Source organism: Macaca thibetana, chromosome 1, assembly GCF_024542745.1.
Source record: "Macaca thibetana thibetana isolate TM-01 chromosome 1, ASM2454274v1, whole genome shotgun sequence".
In the NCBI taxonomy this organism is placed as follows: domain Eukaryota; kingdom Metazoa; phylum Chordata; class Mammalia; order Primates; family Cercopithecidae; genus Macaca; species Macaca thibetana.
This window is the reverse complement of record NC_065578.1, coordinates 122,641,984-122,658,124: the sequence shown is the minus strand read 5'-3', so window position 1 is coordinate 122,658,124 and position 16,141 is coordinate 122,641,984. Positions and strand designations below refer to the sequence as shown.

General features: G+C 47.2%; 2 protein-coding genes across 6 annotated transcripts; one reads left to right on the top strand and one right to left on the bottom strand.

Annotated features, from left to right (window-relative positions):
* Positions 1-665: 665 nt before the first annotated feature.
* Positions 666-12,342, bottom strand: C1H1orf54 (chromosome 1 C1orf54 homolog). Of its 5 annotated transcripts, none has more exons than XM_050751680.1 (8): positions 12,227-12,342; positions 9,005-9,134; positions 8,546-8,610; positions 7,228-7,311; positions 6,225-6,283; positions 5,387-5,497; positions 1,931-2,032; positions 666-744 (listed from the first exon to the last, which is right to left on the bottom strand). In XM_050751680.1, the coding sequence occupies exons 3-7, from the start codon at positions 8,589-8,591 to the stop codon at positions 1,934-1,936; spliced, it is 399 nt and encodes a 132-aa protein (XP_050607637.1). In that variant the 5' UTR covers positions 8,592-8,610; positions 9,005-9,134; positions 12,227-12,342; the 3' UTR covers positions 666-744; positions 1,931-1,933. The 5 variants fall into 5 exon arrangements, with proteins under 5 accessions (XP_050607637.1, XP_050607649.1, XP_050607645.1 ...); XM_050751692.1 differs by having other exon boundaries at positions 12,237-12,326; XM_050751688.1 differs by having other exon boundaries at positions 12,188-12,275.
* Positions 12,343-12,353: 11 nt separating this feature from the next.
* Positions 12,354-16,002, top strand: APH1A (aph-1 homolog A, gamma-secretase subunit). The gene is made up of 7 exons (XM_050751021.1): positions 12,354-12,712; positions 13,282-13,452; positions 13,620-13,693; positions 13,930-14,052; positions 14,206-14,333; positions 14,750-14,873; positions 15,210-16,002. The coding sequence occupies exons 1-7, from the start codon at positions 12,354-12,356 to the stop codon at positions 15,272-15,274; spliced, it is 1,044 nt and encodes a 347-aa protein (XP_050606978.1). The 3' UTR covers positions 15,275-16,002.
* Positions 16,003-16,141: the final 139 nt, after the last annotated feature.

The following is a 16,141-nucleotide window of genomic DNA, read 5'->3' as shown; positions in this document are numbered from 1 at the left end:
TCGAAAGACTTTGAAGGAGGGGAGGGAGGCAAGTCCAGAGTTTAGAGAGTCTCAGAAATAACTGGGACGTTACTGTTGTCGTTGCGGCTTGCATTTTGAGAGTACAATGGAGAGGAGAGCAGGGCCAAGGATTGTGAGCTGGTTAAAGATAGTACGCCGCAGAGACCGCAAGGGGGCAGCCCAATTCTGATTAGGGTCCCGAGGATAGCGATTTAAAAAAAAATTTTAAGTGAGTTTGTCCCTGCCATAATTACCAACTGCAAAAGGCACATTGTTGGACAGAGGTGTGGGTGGGGGTGGGTAGGTGTGAATATTTTAAATCTATTCTAAGTAGTTTTTGATATTTTACCTTATGTTTTAACAATGTGCTTATTCTTACAAAAAGATTCTAAAACCTCAACCCCGTTTCCCCAAGCACACTGTTTCAACACCATATTTAATAAAATAAAAGAAGAGAATTACCAATATGGACTGCGAATAAACCTGTTGTCTGTGGGTGCCCTTCTCCAGTCTTCTCCAAACTGCAGATTTTTTCAGTCCATAATGCCCTCTAATTCAGTTGTCACCCAACTCCCCTTCCAGTCTACACTTGCTGCCTCTAAATCCTGGTGCTCTCTTTATTGTGACTTTAGAACAGACTCATGAAGGAGTAGATGGTAACCAGATTATTTCACTTATTTATTTTATCTTCCAATTTCCTCTTGCCAAACTCCCATCCAAAGAGTCATAGCAGCCTTCTCCCACCTAAAAAAGCAGAGAAAGAAAGAAAAGAAAAGAAAGAAAGAAAGAAAGAAAGAAAGAAAGAAAGAAAGAAAGAAAGAAAGAAAGAAAGAAAGAAAGAAAGAAAATAAAAGAGTCAGGAGACCTGAGAAACCCCTTCATGCCCCCCACACTCTACGGAAACTCCCCAGATATTCTGAGCTGGGATTGCTCTGTGATAGCTCCTGGGAAGGATGTGTGTGTACCCCTCTTCTCCACAGTCCTTTCACCTCCTGCTGAATCTCTTTATGCTCGATGGTTATTTAGCATCTCAATTTAAAAATGCTTTTCCTATAATACAATTTTCCCTTCTCTCCCCCTGCCCTGCCATACATCAGAGAACCGCCACCCCTTCTGCCTCTGAACTTTGCCTCTTGACTCTACCAGGTTGTAGGACCCACCCACTTTGCCCTCTGGCATTCGCCATGACTTGAATCATGGCCAGACTGGAACTAGCTTTGATTGTTCCAGACATTTTGGAAGCCTGGAGAGGTATTCCCCCAACCCCTTCATCTACTTGCCTCTGCTCTAGGAGATCCTGAAGGTCTCTTAGTTCAGAAAAACTAATGACTCATCACAAAAGTCTGCCTCAGCATCTCCTAAATTTCTTTAAGACCGAATAAGAAGATTTTTGTAAATGTGATCCCTCTTCTTTCATTTTACTTGTTATTTTTTGAGACAGAGTCTCATTCTGTTGCCCAGTGGCAACAGTACAGTGGCCAGATCATGGCTCACTGCAGCCTCCGCTTGATGGGCTTAAGGAATCCTTCCACCTGCTCCTCCCCAGTAGCTGGGGCTGCAGGCCTGTGCTACCACACCCAACTAATTTTTATTTTTATTATTTTTTTAACGTCTTGTAGAGGAGTTAATTATTTATTTATTTTTAATTTTTTTTGTAGAGATAAGGTCTGTTGCTCAGCCTGGTCTCAAACTATGTTGCTCAGCCTGGTCTGGAATTCCTGAACTCAAGCGATCCTCCCACCTCAGCATCCCAAAGTGCTGGGATTACAGGGATGAGCTACCATGCCTGAATCTCTTCCTTCAGTGGCTGATAATTGACCAGGCTGGAAACACTAGCCAGAGATACTGGTAAGAATTACTTCAGTTTAGTGTGGGAAGTTAAAAAATATTATTTCACAGACTCCCCCAAAGCCAGTGGCTGCACTCTTACCTTCTACATGAAATACATCCCCGCCTGAACAAAGGCACACGACAGGAGGAGGGGAATAGGACTCCGCAAACTGGACACAGCATCATTCAGATCTGGACTCTGCTAAAATACAGACATCCCCACACAGTAGGCTCATGTCATTCCTCCTACCACTTCTCCGTCCCCCTCCAGAAGGACTGCCACCTCTTTACAACAACCTCTGTCTTCCTTTCCTTTGGGCTTAGAGAAAGATCCATCCTTCCCTATCACTGTAAGGAGTCCTTTCTTCTGTGCCTTTCAGCTATCCCTGACCATACCAGGGAGGCCAATTCAATTCAATTACTTCTATTTTGTATCTATTATATGCATGATACTATGCTAGTCACTGTGCTAGGTGCTACAGAGAGGGACATAAATATGAATAAGACAAGATTCTTGTCCTCAAGGAATTTACAATCTAAAGAGAGTCTACTATATACTTTATTTATTTATTTATTTATTTATTATTTTTTGAGACATAGTCTTGCTCCGTCGCCAGGCTGGAATGCAGTGGTGCAATCTCAGCTCTCTGTAACCTCCACCTCCAGGGTTCAAGCAATTCTCCTGCCTCAGCCTCCCAAGTAGCTGGGATTACAGGCGCCTGCTACCATGCCTGGCTAATTTTTGTTTTTTGTTTTTTTTTTTTTTTGAGACGGAGTCTCGCTCTGTCGCCCAGGCTGGAGTGCAGTGGCCGGATCTCAGCTCACTGCAAGCTCCGCCTCCCGGGTTCACGCCATTCTCCTGCCTCAGCCTCCCGAGTAGCTGGGACTACAGGCGTCCGCCACATCGCCCGGCTAGTTTTTTGTATTTTTAGTAGAGACGGGGTTTCACCGTGTTAGCCAGGATGGTCTCGATCTCCTGACCTCGTGATCCACCCGTCTCGGCCTCCCAAAGTGCTGGGATTACAGGCTTGAGCCACCGCGCCCGGCCTAATTTTTGTATTTTTAATAGAGACGGGGTTTTGCCATGTTGGCCAGGCTGGTCTCAAACTCCTGACCTCAGGTGATCCGCCCACCTCAGCCTCCCAAAGTGCTGGGATTACAGGCGTGAGTCACCGTGCCCAGCCTACTATATGCTTCAAAAAGAATTAACTGCCCTTACTGTCAATCTTTCACTTCCATTCTTACTGGCTTCTTTGATGTGTGCTCAACTATGTGCAGACTGCTCTTTGGTCCTATTCCGCTTTCCAGCTGTTGCTTCTCTTTTTCATTACCAGATTTTTTTGATGGTTGGTCTGTACTCACCTTCCTTTCCTCATAATGTACTCCCTCTTTAACTCCACAAAAATCTAGATTTTCTGCAAGCACTCAATTAAAACTATTTTCTTGAGAGTTACCAGTGACCTCTTCCTCCTTGGCCTCTTGGTAACTTTTGATGGATTATATTAAACTTTCTCTTTTAGAATCTAAAATACAAACTTGGCTATCTGCCTACTTCTGCAGTCAAATCCTTCTCCATTCCATTCATTAATTTCTCTTCCTCCCACTCACTACAGGCACAGTCACTGGCCTTCTGAGCTTGTGTGTACTGGCTTTGTTGAGCTCATTTACTTTCATAACTGTGACTTTGCACTTAGAACTCTAGCCCTGATCTAGTTCAGTGACCTTTAGGACACCCTCATAGAGCTGTTACCATAAACTCAGCTTGGCCATTACCAAATTAATAACGTCTGTCCTAAACCACTCTGGCCTCCCGTAGTTCCCACTTTGGTCAACCATTTTCCCAGATATCCATGTGTAAAACCCATGAGTTATTTTAACTCTCTCCTCATTTATACCTAATATAAAATTATCACTCAAGCAAGGTATTTTCTTCATATTTATTTTTCTCCTCTCCATTCATAATCCCAGAATACAGATTGTTTCTGGAACAACGCAAATCTCATGAGTTGCTCTCCACTAAATTATTTATATCCTGCATACAACCTGATGAGTGGTTTATCTTTTATCTTTTTTTTTTTTTTTTTGAGACGGAGTTTCACTCTTGTTGCCCAGGCTGGAGTGCAATGGTGCGATCTTGGCTCACTGTTGCAACCTTCGCCTCCCAGGTTCAAGCAATTCTCCTGCCTCAGCCTCCCAAGTAGCTGGGATGACAGGCATGCACCACCACACCCAGCTAATTCTGTATTTTTACTAGAGATGGGGTTTCTCCATGTTGGTCAGGCTGGTCTTGAACTCCCGACTTAAGGTGATCAGCTTGCCTCAGCCTCCAAAAGTGCTTGGATTACAGTTGTTAGCCACCACACCTGGCCAGTTTTTCTAAAATATCACTTTTCATCGTGTTTTTACTATAATGAAGAACTTACTAGGCTCCTTGTTGATTATGAGTCCAGACTTCAGCCTGACACTTGAGACTCTCTGAAATTTGACCCTATGTTGCCACATGTGAAATTACCAAGCAAATATTAGGAGCCTTGTAAATTTTTTATTTTTCTTAATTCCCACTGTTCCCTTCCATATACCCTCTCCTTCAATCATACCCTATTTGCTAAACATATTAGGCTTATTCTATTCCCCACTCCTGTGCAGCTCTTTCACTCTTTTTTTTTTTTTTTTTTTTTTTTTTTAGATAGAGTCTCGCTCTGTTGTCCAGGCTGGAGTGGAGTGGCATGATCTCAGCTCACTGCAACCTCTGCCTCCCAGGTTCAAGCGATTCTCATGCCTCAGCTTCTCAAGTAGCTGGAATTATAGGCAGGCACCACCATGCCTGGCTAACTTTTGTATTTTTAGTAGAGATGGGTGGTTTCACCATGTTGGCCCTTGAACTAGCCTTGAACTGCTGACCTCAAGTGATCCTACCACCTTGGCCTCCCAAAGGATTACAGGCGTAAGCCACCACACCTGGCCTCTTTCACTCTTGGAATAACTATTCTTTCTCCTAATTGCTTCTGTCCTTTCATAACTACCCACCAATCAAAAGCTCATCTATTCTTCAAGGTGTATCTCAACCACAAATGCCTCTTGAAAGCTTTTCAGACAACTCTAACCTGTACTAATCTCTCTCCTTACACTGGCTAAAGCACTGCCAGTATGTTCTGCTTTCAAATTTATATATAATTTAACATTGTAACATACCTTTTCATTTTGTTCTGAGTGTTTTGTAAATGTAAACTTGAATTTTATAAGTTCTTTGAGGACAGGAACATCATAGATTTCTTTTTGATCAGCATCAGTTACCTTAGCAGCCTTAGGCACAGATTACATACATACTGAATACTACTGAACTGAAATTTAACTGCACCATATCTTCCCAGTGTTCTGTATACAGGGTTAGTATTAAATCTCAGTGAAACATGGCCAAGTTGAGATGAACACCTACATTGAAGTACTAATTATTTGGTTCCCCCATCCACCAAAGCCTGGTATTCCAGGCCTCTATTACTCCACGTCACTAGGGATATCCTGTCTCCCCCCAGCCCCCAATCCCCAATCAACTCACTGGTTCCGTTGTTACTGGTTTCACAGTTACAGGCTTCGGATGGTCTGCACGTGCTGTTTCAAGACTAATGGTAGTCCCTACTGCCTCTGTTGTGTCTTTATCCAACTTGTTCTACCCTCAGTAGGATTTGGGAAACACAGAGTTATCATTTTTTCCATCCAACATCTTCATAGATTCTCTATTTAAAGTTCTCCCCTTCACCACCTCCACCCAGCCCAAGGACTTAAGCTCAGGGATTCCCCCCTACCCTGTACTTGCATAGATTTGTACCCATCTCATTCAAAAGTCCCTTGATGCCCCTCCTCAATGTCTTAGCAAACTTACTGAGGACAATTTATAAAGTTCTGGCTTTTTTCTCCTCCCCAGATAGGTTTACAAATCTGTTTTGGGCCTACTACTTAGTTTCTCCTCATCGAACTCATTTTTATTTTTGCTAATCAGATACATTTCAACATTGCCCAGTTTCTTTTCTTTTCTTTTCTTTTTTTTTTTTTTTTTTGAGATGGAGTCTGGCTTTGTTGCCCAGGGTGGAGTGCAGTGGAACAATCTTGGCTCACTGCGTCCTCCATCTCCCGGATTCAAGTGATTCTCCTACCTCACCCTTCTGAGTAGCTGAGATTATAGGTGTATGCTACCATGTCCAACTAATGTTTTTGTATTTTTAGTAGAGACGGGGTTTCACCATGTTGGCCAGGCTGGTCTCAAACTCTTGACCTCAAATGATTCACTCGCCTTGGCCTCCCAAAGTGCTGGGATTACAGGCGTCAGCCACCATGCCTGGCCAGTTTCTTTTTAATTGTTACTTATCCTAAACCTTTTAGATGTAGAGGTCACTCACCAGCCTGTCCTCTGACTCAAATATGGAGTAATCAATGGTGAAATCTGCACTAAAGTCATCTGCAGAGGAGAAAGAAAATCAGTAATAATTAGAGAAAAAGGTAACTCTAGATCTGGAAATGAAAAGGGAAGAAATTGCTCAGAATAGTTTAACTTAAGTTGTAACATTTATTGGTAAAATCCAATTTTATTTAACTGTAATGTTAAAAATGACTGTGAGTGTATACATTTATATTTTCAATCTAGGTATCTAAAATAATTTACAAATTTGAAAAATTTTCAAGTTCTTTTTTCAGAGTCAAGGTCTCACTCTGTTAACAGGCTGGAGTACAGTTAGTTCAATCATAGCTCACTGCCACCTCCAGCTCCTGAGCTCAAGTGATCCTCCCGCCTCAGCCTCCTGAGTAGCTGGGACTACAGCCATGTGCCACCATGCCCAGCTAATTGAAAAAAAAAAATTTTTTTTTTTTCTATAGTGACAAGGTCTTGCTATGATGCTCAGGCTGGCCTTGAACTCCTGGGCTCAAGCAATCCTCCCATCTAAAAATCAGTCTTTTTTTTTTTTTTTTTTTTTGAGATGGAGTCTCATTCTATCCCCCAGGCTGGAATACAATGTCGTGATCTCGGCTTACCACAACGTCCGGCCTCCCGGGTTCAAGTGATTCTCCTGCCTCAGCCTCTTGAATAACTGGGACTACAGGCAGGTGCCACCATGCCTGGCTAATTTTTGTATTTTTAGTAGAGACAGGGTTTCACCCTGTTGGTCAGGCTGGTCTCGAACTTCTGACCTCAGGTGATCCACCCGCCTCAGCCTCCCAAAGTGCTGGGATTACAGGCATGAGTCACTGTCCCCGGCCCATCATGAGCCTTGATAGGTTTTGTTTATAGCTAGATTTTTCTCTGACCCCATTGCTCTGCTGCAAAGTGAAGAGCAAAGTCTCAGAACTAAATATCCTGAAGCCTCTCTCCAGTTGGCTAAGAGCAAGGGCCTTTCATGTACTCACCATAACTGGGGGTGACTGTATAATAATAGACCACCTGATAATATTCATCCTCTCCCATTCTTTCTTCATCCTCATATTCTTGTCCTATGGGGACAAGGACTATAGGTCAAGGGACATCTGGAACACCTTACTAACAAAAGGACACCTAGAATTGACCTCAGCGTTCCCAGCTTTCTCGCTTTCTCTCTCTCTGTCTCTCTCTCTCTCTTTCTTTCTTTCTTTCTCTTCCCCTCCAATAGTCATACTCCCTTCCTGCCTGTGCACCCTTACACTCCTCTCAGTCTTCTGGGCTCCATATCTGTAATGAGGCCTGTTACTCTGTGCCCTTTCAATCCAGGAACTCCTAAAACAGAAAACAGTCCCCTTCACATACTATAAACCCAAAGGGAGAACCAAACCTAAAAAAGATAGGAAGAGTAGAGACCAGGAATTAAACACGCCAAATCTTCGATTTAGTATGCTCCAGATCTTACTGTATTTGTGAGAGATCTTTTCTCATCAGTGTCTCTTACAAATAACACACACCCTTAGGCTTTGGATTTGAGCTTTAGTTCCAGCTTCGCTGCTAACGGAATAACCCTGAACAATCCACTTAACATCCGCTTTCTTAAAATGAGTCAGCTGGACTAAATGACCCATCTCCTTTAGTTTTTCTTCCCTTTCAGAACTAAAAATATGTGGCTTTGATATGACTGGATCAAGAACTCCAGGCCTCCTGCTAAACACTTCCCTGAGCTCCTTGAATGCTTTCCCTTCAACTCCAAGCTAATGACACAAGAATCTAGAGGAAAAGGAAACAATGAGAGACACACCTGGCAGACTGGGGAACAAAGGAGGGAAGGAGCCAAGCTACTGTTGGGACCCTGTCCCTGAAGACAGCCAGTTTTCCACTACCCTAAAGGTCACCCCACTTCTGTGTCTTTACTAATAGTTTTTTTCCTCCAATTCTCTGGGAAAGGAGATACCCTAACTACTAGTTTTAGACTGTGACACCTTCCAATAATTCCTCCACCCTTACTTTAGCCCCTCTTATCTTGTTCAACTTCCGTGGTGATGGAGAACTGAGCTCAGTGTTGCTAGGGCCTCCTTGTATCTGGAGCTCCATCCTCCTTCTTTGACAGGACTCTGCTTTTTTCCCCTTTCCTGGCTCTGCCTTCCAGATCTCCATTCTGCCCTCAACACCGGATCCTAGCACGATGAGAAAACTCTATTGCTCCCCACTGAAATGCGCCTCTTACCTACTCCTCATTTTTTTTTCTCCCACCCCATTTATGGTAGAAGACCAGGCACAAAAGCTCAGTGAGAGGAGTGGACTTACCCAGGATAAGTGGCACAGCAAGGATGGCTGCAAAGAGGATATCCATTCTGGATTCTGCACTATTGCTGTGAAAGTAAAAAAGGAAATTACAGTTTCCCACCAAACTTACCCCGCCTCCCCTCCTCCTCCAAAGCAGGGAAGGACCTGCAGCAACTCTTCTCCTCCCAGGGGGCAGAACTCCCCGCCTACTGGCTGACTGACTAGATCTCCAGTTACTGCCGGTCCCCAGTCAGAGCTGCCCAGATTGAGAGGCAAAAGGGGCTTTTGATACAAACATGTTTCTTAAGCTCCCCCTGCCCTAGATTAGATCCATTCAGGACTTCCACTGCCATTACCAAAAAATAAAAAAATAAAAAAATAAAAATAAGCCTACCAAGAAGTTTCCCCTCTCCTGGCTTTCCTTCCTTCCTCCAAGGCCTCATAAAAAACTCACCCTCCCTCTCACTGTCCCTGACTTACCATCACCACCCAGAGTTGCGTTTCTCTCTGAGGCTTCATCAGTCTTTTTTCATCACAGTGGAAATGATATGAGGAAGGAGTGAGCATTTTTCTAGACTGAAAAGAGTCCCTTTCTTCTGTCTGTCTTGAGCTATGGAGAATAGGAACAATATTTACCCATCATTTTCTGACTTAAAGCACCTGCTGCATGGCTTCAGATAAAAGTCTCTCAGCCATGGTCAGTTATTTCCTCTCTGGTAATACTGACCTCCCCTCACCTCTTTGTTTTCTTTTGAGACAGAGTCTCGCTTTCTCACCCAGGTTGGAGTGCAGTGGCACGATCTCGGCTCACTGCAACCTCCGCCTCCCGGGTTCAAGTGATTCTCCTGCCTCAGCCTCCCCAGTAGCTGGGACTACACGTGCGTGCCACCATGTCCAGCTAAGTTTTGTGTTTTTTTTTTTTTTTTTTTGAGACGGAGTCTCGCTCTGTCGCCCAGGCTGGAGTGCAGTGGCCAGATCTCAGCTCACTGCAAGCTCCGCCTCCCGGGTTCACGCCATTCTCCTGCCTCAGCCTCCCCAGTAGCTGGGACTACAGGCGCCCGCCACCTCGCCCGGCTAGTTTTTTGTATTTTTTAGTAGAGACGGGGTTTCACCGGGTTAGCCAGGATGGTCTCGATCTCCTGACCTTGTGATCCGCCCGTCTCGGCCTCCCAAAGTGCTGGGATTACAGGCTTGAGCCACCGCGCCCGGCTAGTTTTGTGTTTTTAGTAGAGACAAAGTTTAACCATGTTGGCCCAGGCTGGTCTCGAACTCCTGACCTCAGGTGATCCACCCATCTCGGCCTCCCAAAGTGGGATTACAGGCATGAGCCACTGTGCCCAGCCCAGTCTCACCTCATCTCTTTCTCAACTTCCAGGATGCAAGTTGGGAGAAGGGAGGAAGCAGATAGTCTCTTTCCCTGCTACAGGTGCCATACCCTCCCTCCCACATTCGGTCACTTGGTGTGTTCCCTTCATTCAGTCCTACAGGAGTAGAGTTTTTATCCTTTCCTCTGCTTTTATGTTTCCCATGATCATTCAATTCAGAAACCCTTAGCAACGTATGTGCTAGGCACAGTGTGCTAGGCCTAGTCTGATAGGCACTGAGAGCTTACAGGCAAGGGAATAAGAAAAGACAGTTTTGCTTTGTTCTTAAGGGAAGTTAATAAGTATCTGCCCAACATCTACTATGAGTCAGGCACTGTGCAAGTGTCTGTGGAACCACCCACGAACAAGATAGGTTTAGAGCCTGGTCAGAAGATGCTGTGATAACACACAATGGAGAGATGAAGCTGGTCACAGTGGCTCACGCCTGTAATCCCAGCACTTTGGGAGGCCTAGGCAGATGGATCACCTGAGGTCAGGAGATCAGGAGATCAGCCTGGCCAACATGGTGAAACCTTGTCTCTACTAAAAATACAAAAATTAGCTAGTTGTGGTGGCGGGCGCCAGTAATCCCAGGTACTAGGGAGGCTGAGGCAAGAGAATCACTTGAACCTGGGAGGCAGAGGTTGCAGTGAGCCGAGATCGCACCACTGTACTCCAGTCTGAGCGACAGAGTGAGATTCCATCGCAAAAAAAAGACATGAGCAGAATTGTCTCATTGCTATCCACCTGACTCTGCCTGCTGGGCTCAGAAGCAGGACATACTGGAGTCTTGAACACAGGCCACGATAATGCTACCCTCTTAATCTTATTAGGGAATAATTTGCCTTGTGACGTTCCATGTAAATCTTTTCTTTCTTTTTTTTTGGAGACAGAGTCTTGCTCTGTCGCCCAGGTTTGAGTGCAGTGGTGTGATCTCAGCTCACTGTAATCTCCACCTCCCAGGTTCGAGCTATTCTTGTGGCTCGGCCTCCTGAGTAGCTGGGACTACAGGTGCGCACCACCACGCCTGGCTAATTTTTTGTATTTTTATTAGAGACGGGGTTTCAACATGCTGGCCAGGCTAGTCTCAAACTCCTGACCTCAAGTGATCCCGCCGCCTTGGCCTCCAAAAGTGCTGGAATTACAGGCATGAGCCACTGTGACCAGCCTCTATGTAAATCTATACAATCTATTCCTCAGTTCCTTTCCAGAATTTCCTGGAACACATGTAAAACACGTATGTGAGTGTGCACATATGGATTAAATCATAAATCACTTCCAGGAAGGAAAGCAAGTTTGGTTATCTTTAAACAATTTCTGTGGGTTTTTTTGGTACTTTGGTTATGCTTTCAAAAACGATATTCCAGATTCCTTCCCTCTTTTCCATCCTCAGATTCCTTTGCCTAACATCTGCCCTAAGGACTAACCTCTACCCATTCAAATGGGATTACAATCCTCTCCTCTCCTACTTTAAGTTTCTTTTTCTTTCTTGAGACAGAACCTCACTCCGTTGTCCAGGCTATAGTGCAGTGGCGCAGTCGCAGCTCACTGCCACCTCTGCCTCTCGGGTTCAAGCTATTCTTGCCGCTCAGCCTCCCGAGTAGTTGGGATTACAGGCGCGCACCACCACACCTGGCTAATTTTTGCATTTTTAGTAGAAATGGGGTTTCGCCATGTTGGCCAGGCTGGTCTCAAACTCCTGGCCTCCCCAAGTGCTGGGATTACAGGGGTGAGGCACCGCGCCCAGCCTACTTTAACTTTCATTCACTCTAATATACAACCCCTCTCCAATCTGAGGAAAACGCACCACTGAGGTTCATTTTTCAGACAATAAACAGAGGAAGTATGACATAAAAGGAACTTGGGGCGGGGGTGTCGTTTTCCTTCAACCCCATCGCTCTAATTGCTTTTAAATGCCCGGACTCTTTCAAAATGCCTTCCTAACATTTCTCTCCAGGCTCCTTTTGCTTCTCTCCGATTCTCTTGTCATTACAGATGAAGGCTTCATTAGCGATATACTGTATTCCATGTTTATTATACTACTAGCCTGTCCGAAGAGCTCCTACTTTTTAATGTAATCTTCATCCCTTAGGCAACAGCTGTAGCCCATTTCCTCTCATTCAAGTAAGAACAATACCCGTCCCTATCTCCCTGCGCCCCATCCTGTGCTCTCTTTGTATTTGTCTCTTAGATTCAAACAGGATCTACCCCCGCTGCAGCCCTTCAAGAAGAGGTATGATTGCTACCACTTTTCCCCACAAAGTGACGAAAGGAAACAGCGACGGAGGCGCAACCGAACCCAGGAATCTGTGTCTTTACTGGTCCATTCCCGGCCCACCCCCATTAACCGGTTCGAGCCACTCCCAGGACGAAGTCAAGGCCTCGGAAGGCGACTACAACTCCCAGCAGGTCGAGCTGCTCCGCCCGCGCTGATTCTCCATTGGCCTTCCGGGGGTGGGGATTAGATGGGAGGTGGCCGTGGGGCTGCGACCGGGATTTGTCCCCTCTTCGGCTTCCGTAGAGGAAGTCCCGCGGACCTTCATTTGGGGTTTTGGTTCCCCCCCCCTTCCCCTTCCCCGGGGTTCGGGGGTGACATTGCACCGCGCCCCTTGTGGGGTCGCGTTGCCACCCCACGCGGACTCCCCAGCTGGCGTGCCTCTCCCATTTGCCTGTCCTGGTCAGGCCCCCATCCCCCTCCCACCTGCCCAGCCATGGGGGCTGCGGTGTTTTTCGGCTGCACTTTCGTCGCGTTCGGCCCGGCCTTCGCGCTTTTCTTGATCACTGTGGCTGGGGATCCACTTCGCGTTATCATCCTGGTCGCAGGGTGAGTAGGGGGTCCGGGAGACGCGGAAGAGCGTCGAAGAGAGAGGTGCGGAAGGGGCTGGAGGAACTGGGGCGAGCCTGGGAGCCTGAATTGGGGACGATAAATCGGAGGTGAAGTTTGGGCGGAGGTGAGGGGTTGGGTCTGGGAGATTTGCCTTTTCCCGCAGTTGGTTTCCACCTTCCAAGGATCTCACAGATTCCTCCTATATTCCTCCCAGCGACGTCAGAGAAGGCCCAAGGCCGAGACTCGTGAGGGGGCTGTGCTGACCTAGGCTGGCCGAGTCAGGTGCCTTAGGGGAGGATCCAGGAATGGATACCTCGCCCTTCGGTGCTCGCACACTCTGGCTCTCATCGCTCTGAAGACTCTTTAATTAGATTTCTCCCCTTTCCTCTGCGTTCACGTTTCTACAGATGAGTCTCTTGGTGGAAACAGTTACCCTACCTGGTCCATGTCTCCCTAACCATCCGGAAGGCTAACTTCCACCCTTCAAGCACCTTGGCTGGTTTCCCTCCTTGATTTCTCTGGCAGCCCTTACCATTGCTTGTCTCACTGTCCCTGTCTTTTCTCAGGGCATTTTTCTGGCTGGTCTCCCTGCTCCTGGCCTCTGTGGTCTGGTTCATCTTGGTCCATGTGACCGACCGGTCAGATGCCCGGCTCCAGTACGGCCTCCTGATTTTTGGTGCTGCTGTCTCTGTCCTTCTACAGGAGGTGTTCCGCTTTGCCTACTACAAGCTGCTTAAGTAAGATGATGGAGTGGTCTGGAGGGGAGAGGGGCAGAGGACTGCACTGTGGGAAGTGGGGCAGCCCCTGGGTGCTGGTTTGGAAGAGGAGGCGCTAAGGGAGGACATTAGAGGGAAAGGAGCATCCCTGCCCTCCCTCATGTTTCCCCTACCCCACCCCACCCCAGGAAGGCAGATGAGGGGTTAGCATCGCTGAGTGAGGACGGAAGATCACCCATCTCCATCCGCCAGATGGCCTATGGTGAGCCAAGGGAGAGGGACTGGAGGAGGGAGTTGGACAGCCCCCTCCTCTAGGGAAGTCTCTAAATACCCACATGTTCCAAGTGGCTTCTTATTTTCCTTCATCCGTCACTTCCAAAGAAAGTTGGTTGGAGGGAGAGTAGGCGTGAAAGAATTGTAACGGGGAATGGGGAGGTGTCAGTGGTGAACAGGCAATAGTGTGATCTCTGACATTGATGAGATCCTCCCTTCCCCCAGTTTCTGGTCTCTCCTTCGGTATCATCAGTGGTGTCTTCTCTGTTATCAATATTTTGGCTGATGCACTTGGGCCAGGTGTGGTTGGGATCCATGGAGACTCACCCTATTACTTCCTGACTTCAGGTAAGATCCAACTTCTGTCTAGCCTTCACCCCCCATCCATCCTTGTCCCTGATCTGATTTATTGGCCTTCCCTGGGAGACTTCTTTGGCTCAACATCTCAGGAGGCTGGGAGAAGATCAGGGATGTATCTCCTCCCCATCTCCCTCCCTGCAGCCTTTCTGACAGCAGCCATTATCCTGCTCCATACCTTTTGGGGAGTTGTGTTCTTTGATGCCTGTGAGAGGAGACGGTACTGGGCTTTGGGCCTGGTGGTTGGGAGTCACCTACTGACATCGGGACTGGTGAGTTGGAGACAGGGGCTTAAGTTAGGGAGAAAAGCATTTAATGGTGAGTGGGATGTCGGGGAAAGGGTATCCTCACTTCTTAACATTTTTAACTTACCCGGGAGGAGGCGGAAAGGTGAGTCTTTTGAGGTCTCTCACCTCAGCATCAGTTCTAGCACCTGCTCTGGGGAGGAGGTTGAACGCATTAGTCACACTGTAATGCAGAGGGCCTGAGGTGGTCAGGAGCGGCAGAAACCTTTGAGGTTCTGAGGAGCTGAAAATCAAAAGTCCCCTTAACCACAAGATGTTGGTGCTCTGAAGGGAAAGACTGGGGAATTTGAGAGAGATGTCTGGGAGTCAAAGGTACAGAGAAAATACGGGGATTAGGTTGGGGGAGAATCTAATCTCTTTCCTACTCTTACCCTCCTTCCTAGACATTCCTGAACCCCTGGTATGAGGCCAGCCTGCTGCCCATCTATGCAGTCACTGTTTCCATGGGGCTCTGGGCCTTCATCACAGCTGGAGGGTCCCTCCGAAGTATTCAGCGCAGCCTCTTGTGTAAGGACTGACTACCTGGACTGATCGCCTGACAGATCCCACCTGCCTGTCCACTGCCCATGACTGAGCCCAGCCCCAGCCCGGGTCCATTGCCCACATTCTCTGTCTCCTTCTCGTCGGTCTACCCCACCACCTCCAGGGTTTTGCTTTGTCCTTTTGTGACCGTTAGTCTCTAAGCTTTACCAGGAGCAGCCTGGGTTCAGCCAGTCAGTGACTGGTGGGTTTGAATCTGCACTTATCCCCACCACCTGGGGACCCCCTTGTTGTCCAGGACTCCCCCTGTGTCAGTGCTCTGCCCTCACCCTGCCCAAGACTCACCTCCCTTCCCCTCTGCAGGCCGACGGCAGGAGGACAGTCGGGTGATGGTGTATTCTGCCCTGCGCATCCCACCCGAGGACTGAGGGAACCTAGGGGGGACCCCTGGGCCTGGGGTGCCCTCCTGATGTCCTCGCCCTGTATTTCTCCATCTCCAGTTCTGGACAGTGCAGGTTGCCAAGAAAAGGGACCTAGTTTAGCCATTGCCCTGGAGATGAAATTAATGGAGGCTCAAGGGTAGATGAGCTCTGAGTTTCTCAGCACTCCCTCCCCAGACTGGACATCTTGGTCTTTTTCTCAGGCCTGAGGGGAACCATTTTTGGTGTGATCAAATACCCTAAACTGCCTTTTTCTCTTTTTTGAGGTGGGGGAAGGGAGGAGGTATGTTGGAACTCTTCTAACCTCCTTGAGCTATATTTTCTCTCCTCGAGTTGCTCCTCATGGCTGGGCTCATTTCTGTACCTTTCTCCTTGGTCCCAGACCTTGAGGGAAAGGAAGGAAGTGCATGTTTGGGAACTGGCATTACTGGAACTAATGGTTTTAACCTCCTTAACCACCAGCATCCCTCCTCTCCCCAAAGTGAAGTGGAGGGTGCTGTGGTGAGCTGACCGCTCCAGAGCTGCAGTGCCGCTGGAGGAGTCAGACTACCATGACATCGTAGGGAAGGAGGGCAGATTTTTTTGTAGTTTTTAATTGGGGTGTGGGAGGGGTGGGGAGGTTTTCTATAAACTGTATCATTTTCTGCTGAGGGTGGAGTGTCCCATCCTTTTAATCAAGGTGATTGTGATTTTGACTAATAAAAAAGAATTTGTAATTGTGGGGGAACTTGGCTTTTAAGGGAGGGGATAGCATGTTAATTGAGATTTCTGCCCTCTCAGATCTCTTGTCCAACCACTTTCCTAACCTGTCAACCACTGATCTCCAAGCATAGCCTTGGTGCAAGGGCAGAAATC